Source organism: Dipodomys spectabilis, unplaced genomic scaffold (genome assembly GCF_019054845.1).
Source record: "Dipodomys spectabilis isolate Male_0828 unplaced genomic scaffold, ASM1905484v1 ptg000024l, whole genome shotgun sequence".
Taxonomy (NCBI): Eukaryota; Metazoa; Chordata; class Mammalia; order Rodentia; family Heteromyidae; genus Dipodomys; species Dipodomys spectabilis.
In genome coordinates, this window is record NW_024870701.1 from 33,064,233 (window position 1) to 33,076,888 (window position 12,656).

General features: G+C 44.6%; 1 protein-coding gene across 1 annotated transcript in view; it reads right to left on the reverse strand.

Moving 5' to 3' along the window:
- The window catches only part of Alpk2 (alpha kinase 2), a 102,053-nt gene that overhangs the window by 38,345 nt on the left and 51,052 nt on the right, over positions 1 to 12,656 (reverse strand). Inside the window, exon 4 of the mRNA XM_042675100.1 lies at positions 371 to 3,725. Coding sequence (XP_042531034.1) covers positions 371 to 3,725 — 3,355 coding nt within the window. The remainder of the gene's footprint in view (positions 1 to 370; positions 3,726 to 12,656) is intronic.

Sequence of the window (12,656 nt, forward strand, 5' to 3'; positions counted from 1 at the left end):
ACCCGTGCCTAGCAGCCTTTTCTTTTTTTCACTTTAGTTGGTTTTGTTGTTGTTGTTGTTTTCCCCCAATAAGTTCTCAAACTTTTTGCCTATGTGGTCTTGGACTGAAATGTCATTCCTTTGTCACCTATGCAGGTAGGACTATAGGCATGAGCTGCCATGTTTGGCCTCCAATTCCAGTTTTAACAGGCCTTCCAGGAAGGCCAAAGCCTCCACACATTTGAGGAATGTGGGCCTATTTGGCCATAGTTAGGCACCATTCCCACCTGGTGGATACTCGGGGAATTGCAAAGGATTCAACAGGACAAAAGAACTTCACACCTAGTCTTAGAAACCCAAGCGTCAGCCATAGAAAGCAACAGGGCCTCACCTTTTCCTTCTCTTTTGCAAGGTGCTTTTCTGGGTTCTTTTTTCTCAGTGGTGCGTAATAATGATTTTTCGAGCTTAGGTATTTTTTTAGGAAGACCTGAGTTCTTTCTGACATTTTCCTTTTCTTCCAATCTCAATCTCAGGGCTGCCACCCTGGACAGAATTTTCTTCTTTACTCCCTCAGCTAGATGTCCACTTCCTGGAGTTTCTTGCTTCTTCTTGATCTCCTCTGACCTAGCCACTGATGATCGAGCCCCTGGTACTTTGCCAGTCTGGGCAGCCATGTGGCTAGACTTCTCTTTCTCCTTGAACTTATTCCCACTTCCCAGGATAGAGCCCTTTTGACATAGGTCCTGTAGGACCTCAGGGGCTTTCTCTGACTCACGTTCTCCTGAAATGAAAGCCAGGGTCATTGCTTGGGAGTCAGATGAACTTGGGGCTTTGGTTTCCCCAATCTGAAACTCCTCTGTTTTCAGTTCCTCCGTGCTATGACTTGTTGAAAAGTGTGTGGCGTTTCCTTGGGGAGATGAACTGCAAGGCCATGGCGTAAGATCACTACAAGAGGGCACATGTTTCCCCTGCTCGGTCTCAGTAGTTTCCCTTCCCTCCGCATTGCAAAATACATACTGATGGTTTCTGGGTTCATCTGCAAATTGACTATAAATTTGGCCTGTGGAGTAGTGAGTCTCATCTTCAACAGGTGCATCAGTCATTACTGCAAGACAACTAGAAAGAGGTGACGAGGGGGAAAGAAATTCAGCCTTGTCCTCTTTGCTTTGCTCTGCCTCCCCTAAACTTCTATCATTGCCCTCTTGTGCTCGGTCCATGCTGCCTGCACATGGAGTTCTTTGCAAACCCTCCTCAGAACAGGGGGCTTGCCAAATGGCCGGCTGTAGTTTTCCTCTGGCTTCATTTTGACTTGGTTTGGCCTCTTCTCTCTCCCAGACTACTTGTTCTTGGCTGATCATGTTTTCATTTGGAATGGTTTCCTCATTGTTTTGGGAACATGGAACTTGCAGAAGGGCGGGTTGGACTTCCACTTCCTGGCCCAGATTTCCATCAGTGGATTCACTCCCCTCTCCAAGGGCCCCCAGTATGGGTTCTGAAGGTTCTACTTTCTCAGTCCTATGACACTCTCTCTCACCTATCTCATCAACAGGATCTACAGAGGATTCCCAGATGTTAGGGAAGGTCAAACACTGGTTCAATAAGGCAGAATTATCCATCTTGAGCTGATTTTCCTCCTGCTCTTGACTCACATTGCTAGCAAGTCCTGTCCTTTCCATTTGCAAAGCCTGGGATAGAGAATCTATCATACATAATTCCTCTTTCTCCATGGGGTCCACGGATGACTCCAGGAACCTGGGTTGGCTCATACCCTGGGAAGAAAGACTACTCCAATACATGATGCTGGCTGGTGTGACACTTTCGCCTGTTTTCCTGTTGTTAGCGGGGACTGGAGTCATCTCAGCCCAAGGACTTTGGGCCCCTGCTGCTATCCCCCAGGGGGCGGGTTCTGCCACAGCAGAATCTGCGTTCAGAACATCAGACAGAGACCAGGCCCTGCCAAAGACCGTGGATCCAGCTTCTGCCCCTTTGCACTCAGGATCCGTCACTTGCCTTGATGGCCAAATTTCAGAATCAGGAATCTCTAGGGTTATAATCTTCACCTTGTTACCTGCTTCCCAGTTGCCTAGTCCCAGGGCCTGGGACTCCCCCAGGAGGATTTCAGAGAGAGATGGAACATTGCTCAGTGTCTGGATGTGTTCTTCCCTGGTTCCTTCTGCTACCACGGAGACAGTGGGCTCCACACCTGAGCTGCACACTGTGTCTTCCCTAGAATTTTCTGGGGAGAGCTCTGAGGGCACCAAGATGTCTTCCTGTGTAACCGATGACTGGGACAAACTTTCTTGGAAATCAGGTGCAAAAAGGGAACCGTGGTAGGGCAGGCTGTCTGGTTGGATTCTCTGCCTCCTTTCACTTCCTTTTTCTCGGAAATCCTTGTCAAAGCTCCTGTTGTCTGTTCTGAACCCCATTTGGCTTTCATCCAGAGACTGATCATCAAGCTGAAGAGGAGAATTGCTACAAAATTCCTCTCCCTCTGGGCCAGAGACTTCTGGAACACTGGAGGTCAGGCAAAGGAGCTCGTCTGTGGATCCGGTTAAAGTATGGCCTGACTCTACACTGGCAGGACATTGGTAGTGGTTTACATCTGGCGCCTCGGGTGAACTCTCCTCAGTGCCCTCTATTGGGCTGTCTTCAGAAATTGAAACAGTGTGATACTTGGCTGGGTGGACCTTGGGTTCAACGACAACAGGTGATGTGTCCTCAGTCTCCCTGGCCACCTGAAGACACTTAGAATTAGCCATTGTTGCTGTTGGCTTCTCTTGTGGGACCTTCATCACTGAACTGTGCCTGGCTGGTATGTCCCTGGTAGTGGGGGTACTGGTCCTGGGGGTCTCACTGCCTCCTTCGTTAAGGTGCACGAAGGACTTGTTCTCAGAAGAAAGGGGATGAAGCTCCCCAAGCCCTTCTGAGAAACAGGGATTTGAACTCTCCTGGATGGCCTGGATTGTGGAAGCTGAGATGCAGGGGCGATCCTCCACCTCAGGCTCATTTGCCCCTGTGACACCCCTGCTGGCCTCCTGTGACATGTTCCAGGTGAAGGTACTGATGGCCAAGCGTCTATCCTTGGCATTCTCACATGTGGACTGAGGCGACTCAGAAGCTGGTGCCTGAGGAAGAACCGCCAGGGGCTTGTCATTAGGAGAACATAAATCACATACTTTGCTGTGACCTTCTGTCCGCTCAAAGTCCATGGAGCAAATCTCTTGAGGCAAATATTTATCAACTGGTGCTTCCACAGGAGGATCCATGGTATCAGACCATGTTCCTTGGTCACCATCTTCAAAACACTCCACCACGTTCACTGCTTCTCCGCCCCTTGGCTCACTGCATGGATTTGCCAGGAGGAGGGCAGCATCTAGAGGCTCACCGGAAGCAATAAAGAGAGCCTCAGGCTCACTGCAGGCATTGCTGCCCTCCTGGGGGAGAGGAGGTGAGGAGGCAGCTGGGTACATATTTTCATCATTGGTTTCTGGGATGCTGGGCTCATGTCCTAGGTCTTCCCAGGACCTGCTAGATGCACTGCCTTTTCTGTCTTGTTTTTCTGTCTGTTGTGGGTCTTGAGAACAGTTTTCCAACTGCAAGGATTGGGCCAATGGTGGCTCTTCCCCGTGAGTCCCTTCTGAGATGGACAAGAAATTCATTGTGGTCCTGGTGGATGGAGACTCTTCCTCAGGAGGATCTGAGGAAGGGGGCATCTGGCTGAAAGAATCTCTCTCCTGAATTTGCACCTAGAAAGGTAAAAAGAGGTATTAATAGAGTTGTTCCTGGAGAGCCACAATAGGACAGCCTCAGAAGTGCTAATTCTCCACGACTATCATAATAATGGACAAGAACAGGAGCAGAAATGACCAAAATAGGAACATGAATCCCTGAACATTCTCAAGTTGTTAGGGATATCCTAGTGACTATAAATCCAGTCATCCACGTTCCAGGAGACCCTTACTCTCATCATTAATTTAATGATTTTGTTGAATGGTAGACAAAAATTAATGGGAATGTCAATCAAATAATTCACCGTAAGAGCTGCATGCATCTTCCTAGAGAAATGACTTTCACATGACATTTACAAGTGAAATATGTGATATTTAACAAGGTAGCAATAAACAAACCTTGTCCCCCAAATATGATGACTTGTCAGTTAATGATGTTATTATAACAGAGAGGCTTGTCCTTTGAGCCTGCCTCTAATGAAATAATGAAGCAACCATTATTTCATTCATTTTATCTTCCCCAGAAACATCCTGAAACCCTTTCAGCCTTTAAATAGGCACCCATGCTCATTAAAAGTAAAGGAGTCAGGATTGCTTAGGTTGTTGAAAGGATGGAAGAGAAAAACAAGAAAGAAAGAAAGAAAGAAAGAAAGAAAGAGAGGAAGGAAGGAAGAAAGAAAGAAAGAAAGAAAGAAAGAAAGAAAGAAAGAAAGAAAGAAAGAAAGAAAGAAAGGAAGGAAGGAAGGAAGGAAGCAAGCAAGCAAGCAGAAAAGAATGAAGTGAGTAGGGGAGATGTAAAGGAAGAAGGAAGGGAAGGAGAAAGGAAAGCAAGACAAGGAGGAGAAAGAACTCTCAGTCTGAAGACTGAACTCCCCAAGGTACTAAATGTTGTATTATCAAGGAAGCCCTCATCTTTTCCACTACATTCTTGTCTTGAAACCTTTGCCTGTTGATTATTTCAAAACAAAATTATGCCCTTCCGTGGTAAAGGAAGCAGCCACTCTGTCGCTGTCTCCAGGACTCCTATTTGGAGAGACTGATTCTGATGTCCAGCGGCAGAGGACTGGCCTTAGAGAGGGGAAGACTACAGCCCCTCTCCCACCCTGTAACAAGGCAGAGCTGAAAGATTCACCAGCACAGGCAGTTCCCAAGTCCTGAGGCTAATTTCCATAGAGCCCATGTGAGAATGGATTCTTGTACTTCACCTCACGGTCAACCCCTGAACCTCATCTCAGTAGGAAGCAATACAATAATGTGCCCACAGCTCTCTCCACTCTCCCTAGGCTACTTGCTGCCTGCCAGTGGTTCACCTCTCACTTTATCCTTTGAGGCTACCCTGAAATCTATTTAACTCAGATTTTACCAACATAAGAATACTAACTAAACAATACGAAATTTAGTATGAAGCCCCAAAGGCTTAGGATCATTTATTGATTCAATCAACACTGAATGCCACCTATGTGTTCTAGGGGAACATAGCGTAACAGAGAAATGCAACAGGCATTTGCTGTATCCAAGGTTTGTTACAGTGATGAGCACACAGCAGGTGCTGAGTATTTGTTGAAAGAATAAATGAATGAAATGCATAGTAACAGAGATTGTTCCTTCCCAAAGTCATTCTGTGGAGCCTCTGTATCTGGAAGAGTTTGGAGTCTCATCTGCTCCGAATTTGGGGAAAGCCCTATTTTATCTCAATATAATTTTGTTGTTATTATTCAGGTGTTATACAGAGGGGCTACCATTTCATAGGTCAGGCAATGAGCACATTTGTCACCCCTTCCTTTGCTTCCCCCCAGCTCCCCCCTCCCATCCCTGCCCACAAGTTGCTCTGCTCCTTTTCTACATAGTGCATATTCAATACATGACTACATCTGTTCACTCTTCCTCTCTCCATTTCTGCACCCACTCTTTTTTGTTTTGGGGTTTTTTTTTTTTGTCAGTCATGGGGCTTGAACTCTGGGCCTGGGCGCTTCAGCTCAAGGCTAGTGCTCTACCACTTGAGCCATAGCACCACTTCCGGTTTTCTGAGTGGTTTATAGAGATAAGAGTCTCATAGCCTTTCCTGCCTGGGCTGGCTTTGAACTACGATCCTCAGATCTCAGCCTCCTAAGTAGATAGGATTACAGGCATGAGCTACCGGAGCCCAGCTGTACCTACTCTTGTTGTTCCCCATAAAAAGATTTTTTTAAAAAACCTCAAAAGCAAAATCAAATGCCACTGCTACCATCACCACCACCAACAACAATAATAATAACAACAAAAATGTTTTCATTTCCTGTAATTCATTTCAGTAAATGGTATTTTAAATGTTCAGAGGAGTTATGCCGTTGGGTTCCTCTCTTAATAGTACCCTTCTTTAATCTGACTATCTTTGTGTGTGAATGCCTAGAGTTTTGTATAAGTCATCATGTACAAATGTATTTTAGATCTAGCTTCCAAATATGAGAGAAAACATGTGCTGTTTGTCTCTCTCTGAGCTTGGACAGCCCTATTAAAAAAAAACAAACAAACTTATATGCCAGGCACTGATGGCTCACACCTGTAATCCTAGTTACTCAGGAGGCTGAGATATGAGGATTGCAGTTCAAAGTCAGCCTGGACAGACAAATCTGTGAGACTCTCATCTCTATTTAACGAGCAAAAATCAGGACGTAGAGATGTAGCTCAATTGGTACAGCACCAGCCATGAGCATAAAAATCCAAGTAAAAGCATGAGGCCTTTATTTCAAGAGAGAGAGACTTTTAGCCAAAAGCATGGTATTTTAAGAAAAGAAAGGTATTTTCTTTTTTCTAAATCCTTTTATCTTCCTCAGCATATTCAGATGGAAATGGGAAAACAAGAAAGATAAATTTCTAGCAAGCAAGAAATGAGACTCCTTTAAAGTGTCAAAGACTTCGATGACAAATGAAATATGAAGAATTTGCAAAGTAGTCATGGGCAATCTTTGTCCCCCAAAATAATTTCCCTCCTGTACTTGAATACCATAATACACAGAGAATATTCTTCTAATTTGCAACTTCAGTTTAGATTTTGTGTGTGTGTGTGTGCTGGTATTGGGGCTTGAACTCAAGGCCTCAAGCTATGCTTTAGCTTTTTCATTCAAGGCTGGTACTCTACCACTTGAGCCCTATCTCCACTTCCAGCTTGTTGCTGGTTCATTGGAGATAGGAGTCTTGGATTTTCTGGCCAGACTGGCTTTGAATCTTGATTCTTAGATCTCAGCCTGCTGAGTTGCTAAGATTACAGGTGTGAGTCATTGGCATCTGGCCAGATTTTTAAAAAATTAATATAATGTGCTGTGGCATAAAAATGCCTAATTATTAAGCAAAGTGTGGGTGACTTCCTGGCCATAGTTGAGATGGGTAGAAAGAATACCCCATTTATGAAGAGTCATTTTACAAATAAGGGTTTTTTTGGTAATATTTTCTTCAAACAAGATCTTGGAAGGGTGTTTAGTTGTGTTTTATAGTGAGCGTTAAGAGCTTTTCAAAAAAAAAAAAAAAAGAACACCCCAAACACCACACATTCTCTTAGGCCTCTGTATCCTGGCCACCCCCCCCCCCACACACACACACCCTTTTTTTTTTTTTGTCAGTCATGGAGCTTGAACTATGGGCCTGGGCACTGTCCTTCAGCTCTTCAGCTCAAGGCAAGGGCTCTACCACTTGAGCCACAGTGCTACTTCCAGTTTTCTAGTGGTTGATTGGAGATAAGAGTCTCATGGACTTTCTGGGCTGGCTTTGAACCGAGATCCTCAGATCTTAGCCTCCTGAGTAGCTAGGATTACAGGCGTGAACCACTGGTGCCCGACACACACCCTTTAAAGGTCTCATTATCATCCCAGTGTCATCAGTGTCAATGGAAAAGCTGCCACATGGAGAATTCTCTGCCAGGTATTTGGCAATTTTTTTCTCCAAAGAGCTCTGTTTTAAAAAACTACAATGACACTTAACAAGATGGATCCTTTGTTCTTATAATCATTATTGATGATTAGCCTATCAACAGTAATCCGATGCTACTGAGATGAGACTAGCATCAGAACATACCATGATCTATAAAACAGTCACGTACCTGTTGAGGTATATCCACTCCTCCCATTTCTTGTTTTTAAAATAAATTCTTATCAACAGAAAGCCCACGGGTTGGGAGAAGATCTTCACTAGCCATACAAGGGTCTCATATCTAAAATATACCTGGAACTCAAAAAATTAAATCTCCCAGCAACAAATCCTCAAAGAAACAACTGCCCAATAAATAAGTGGGCTAGAGACTTAGAAACTTCTCTGAAGAGGAAAGAAGGATGGCCAATAGACACATGAAGAAACGCTCAACCTCTCTAGCCATAAAAGAAATGCAAATCAAAACAACATTGAGATACCACCTCACTCCAGTTGGAATGGCTAAAATCAAGAACTCTAATAACAACAGATGCTGGAGGGGATGTGGCCAGAAGGGAACCCTACTGCACTGTTGGTGGAAGTGTAAACTTGTTCAACCACTTTGGAAAGTAGTATGGAGGTTCCCTATGACCCAGCAATCCCACTTTGGGGCATTTACCCAAATGATCACAAACAAGACCATACTAAAGCTACCAACCGACAATGTCTGCAGCATTATTTACCATAGCTAAGATATGGAACCAACCCAGATGCCCCTCAGTAGATGAATGGATCAAGAAAATGTGGTATATATACACAATGGAATTCTATGCCTCCATCAGAAAGAATGACATTGCCCCATTTGTTAGGAAATGGAAAAACTTGGAAAAAATTACATTAAGTAAAATAAGCCAGGCCCAAAGAAACATAGGTCCCATGGTTTCCCTTATTTGCAATAACTAGTCTGGAGACAAGCAGAAACAGTCAGATAAGTTGATGCTAGGCGAAATGAAGCCCAGGATAAGGACTCAAGTGTTTTTTTTTTTTTCTTGCGATTGTTTCTAACATATTTATAAGGTATTTCTTTGTTGCTTTGTATGTCCGTCCCCCATGGTATAACCCCTGCTTTCACTGTATTTGATGTTGGTATAATTTGGGGAGGGGAAGGGAAAAAACAAATTGTTTAAATAGGGATACAGGTGGACCCATTGCAACAATGTGATGTACAAGTTGTTATGTTGAAAAAACGAACTTTACAACTTTGGCTGGGGTAGGGGGGGGGGGGGTTGGGAGGGGTGGGGGGGAGATGGGAAGGGATGGGAAGGAGAAACAAAGAGGAGGCAACAATGCTTGATAAGAAATGTACTCATTACCTTGCCCATGTAATTGTAACCCCTCTGTATGGTATTTTCACAATAAAAAAAAACTTATTTAAAAAAAAGAAAAGGAAAGAAATTCTTATATTAAAATCCCACAGTAAAGTCCCAACAACATACGGCAACTCCTTGACCAGGTAAACTTGTTTGCCATTTGGCAAACATGTAGGGAGCACCTACCACATGCGGTTCTCAGCACCTAGAAAGCATCAGCGAGCACACAAAGATGACTGACTTTTAGAGTCAAGCAACAAACTGTATAATTGGTTCACTGCTGGTATGAAATCCCATCAATTTGATTATAACCAACGGGGAACCTTAACAGCTCAGTCTCTATTCATCAAGGCTAACAGCATTAGTTCTAAGAGACTACATGTGTCACTTAGAGGTCAGCTCTTAAGAGTGGGTAACCACAGACACACCTGTCCAGTGAGTCAGAACTTTCTTTGGAGAGTAGATCTCAGTTGAGTCATGATGGAAGAGCGCCATTGAGAGACTGGGTTGTTGCTTACTTGGCTGCTCTCATCTGAGTGAATGGAGAGAAGGGTTTGTTACATAGGAAATTTGTTCTCATTCAGATAAACAGAAGGGGCACTTGGGACTCCAGGAGAAAGCCCACCGTTGTGTGTAGTATGTAGACTATGGCTGTCAACCTGAGTCTGTGGCCCAGCCGAATCTCCTGTGGCACACATGATCCCAGGTAACTTCACTAATGTCTCTATCTTCTCCTCTAAGGCTAACCACGTGTATGTCATCATCATCCTCCTGTTAAGTGGATGACATATTGCCTGGTACCCAGTGGCACTAGTTTCTCGTGTTCTCTGTAAAAAGAAAATAGTAGCTAAGGCAAGGAGGAACTAGAACAGCCCCAGTGAGCAGAGCTTCATTTGACCCAAGAAGTAAATTTGACATAAAGATGCTACCACTCTTCTTTACTAAGGAACTAAATATCCTGGCTCCTATTAGGAGACAGAAACCACACAGTTGGTTACTTAGGGAAAGTTTAACGTAAAGAATAGGAACTGCGGTGGAAGAGTAATACAAGACAGAAGGAAACCCATCACCTTGCTTGATGGAAAGTAACAGGAAAGGGAGGATAGACTCTGAAGGGGTTCAGTCCTACTTGGAGAAGGTGTGATGAGACCACCAAGTAGCTGCACAAGTCACTGGTGTAGCCAGACCAGAGCTGGTCTGCAATTGCTGGGTGATTATGTACAGACAGGGACCCGGTGGTCTCATCCGGGGACATAGGCATACAGTCTAGTCTGACAGGGGCAGAGACTACGGCCTTAGACTATGTGAGTCATGTGTGGTGGGGTGGGGCTGGCAGAGGGAGCAACTGCTCTGTGTGTGGCTGGCCTTAGCCATGTATGGACCACACGGAACTCATGGAAGGAATCCAGGTATTGCTACAGGTGGGAGGCTTTTAGGGGTGGGAGAGCCATGTCAGGCAATGCTCCAAATACAGTGGACTAGAAAAAAGTTAGCACTAAGCTAGGTCTGCAAGGTCACCTATGGACTGTGTTCTAGATGCAGGGCTGGGCAGACTGTCGGTGACCGGAAACTTCTTTTTTTCTTAAATTTTATTTTATTTATTTATTTCTTTTTCTTTTTTTGCGGGGGGAGGTCTGGTCATGGGGCTTGAACTCTGGGCCTGGGTGCTGTCCCTCAGCTCTTCAGCTCAAGGCTAGCACTCTACCACTTGAGCCACAGCGCCACTTCCAGCTTTTTTCTTTTTGCTTATGTGGTGCTGAGGAATCAAACCCAGGGACTCATGCATGCAAGGCAAGCACTCTACCACTGAGCCACCTTCCCAGCCCCTTATTTATTTATTTCTATGGGTCATGCGGCTTGAGTTCAGGGCCTGGGCGCTGTCCCTCAGCTCTTCAGCTCAAGGCTAGCGCTCTACCACTTGAGCCACAGTGCCACTTCTGGCTTTTTCTGTTTATATGGTGCTGAGGAATCGAACCCAGGGCCTCATGCATGCAAGGCAAGCACTCTACCACAGAGCTGCCTTCCTAGCTCCAGAAACCTCTTTTTAAAGGGGATTGATGGAATTATGTTACCATGAATATGTGTTGAAAGATGGATTCAGAGCTGAGCCCTGATACATGAAGTCAGTGATGTTCAGGAGTTAGAAATTTCCCAGGGTCCCTGAGTAAACATTATGGCAGGATTTAAAGCCACGTTTATCTGTCTACAATACCCTTTCAACCCAGCTTCATTTTTTTTTCATTTTTCTTTGCTAGGTAAGTTCACTATTACTGAGCCATCCCCTGACCTCTGAACCCAACTTTTCTAAACAGAGATGTTAGAATAAATCTCATCCTACCGAGGGGCCATGAACTCTCCCATAGTGCAAACCTAGACCTTGTGAACTGGGATATTTTGGTGTAAGAGACCATGATCCTTCATCCACATAACATGACCATCTGCCCATCTGTCTCCTTCCCCCTGGATCCTGAGGGTAGAGACTTTCCCTACTTATTTCCGAGTCCCTAAAACCTAGCACATAAAAGGGCCTTGAAAAGCTTTGCTGAATAAATAAACAGACAAATGCATACAAGGAGAGGAAATGTTAAATAAAATTGAGAAACACTTCCAAACCTGTTTTTTGAAGGTAGCATGAAACTTGAAAACTTATGCCCTTCCTGAGTGCATTTTCTAACTAAAATCCTATCCAACCCACCTCTGACTCTGCCCACAAACACCTTGTTTTTGCTTGTTGCCTTCGCTCCATATTCTGCCCCTTAAGTAAGTCTGCCACGGAGGGTGTGTCCACACCTTAATGTTCAGGATTATGTTCCTCATCATGACCACTGGGGCCAGCTAAGATCACAGTGCTCATTTGAATCACCAATGATAGAAGGTGGGAAGGGATAAGAACCCTCTTTTCAAATAGCTTGCAAGTCCAGTTGAACACACAAGTGTGCATGAAAAATAACGTTCTTTGACAAGTTGCTAAGGATAAAATGGATGATACCTTGCAAACAGCATGGTTCTGGGACAGAGTGCAGGTCACCTCTGGGTTGTTTTATTCTTCTAATGACAATATTCCTGCAGTGCCAAAACGAGGGTGCTCTTATGTTACTCATAAGATGCCCTGGACATGTCAGGGCATCTAGAAACATTCTGTACTAAGTAGAGTAGGCAGGTATGGTCACACCACTGGTTGACTAATTCCACAGCATCCCAATCCCTTGCCTGCTAGGGCCAAATAAGAAGATGAGACAGCTACACCCCCATCCAGCAGCCTGTGTTACTAAATCAGATACACAGGGTTAATCAGATATACAGAAAAACTTTCTGCGGAAGCACATCTGTTTTAATCCATCTTTTGTTGCTATAACAAAACACCTAAGATCAGGAACATAAGCTTATCTGGCCACATTTTTGGAGTCTGGAAGGTCTGAAAGCACAGTGCTGACCTCTGCTTGGCACTGGGGAGAGCCTTCCCGCTGTAGCAGACAGAACATGGCAGAAGGCATCACATGGTAAGAAAGAGTAAGCGTGGGAACCCAGGTCTCTTGTCCTCCTCTTATAGAGCTATGAATGTCCTGGGGTGGGCGGCATCCTTATGATGCCATCTAACCCTATGTACTTCCAAATACCATTAACAGGTGAATTTGGGGAATTGCTAATGCATGAACTTTTGGAAGACTCGTTCAGACCATACCAGAAACAGATGCCTCTT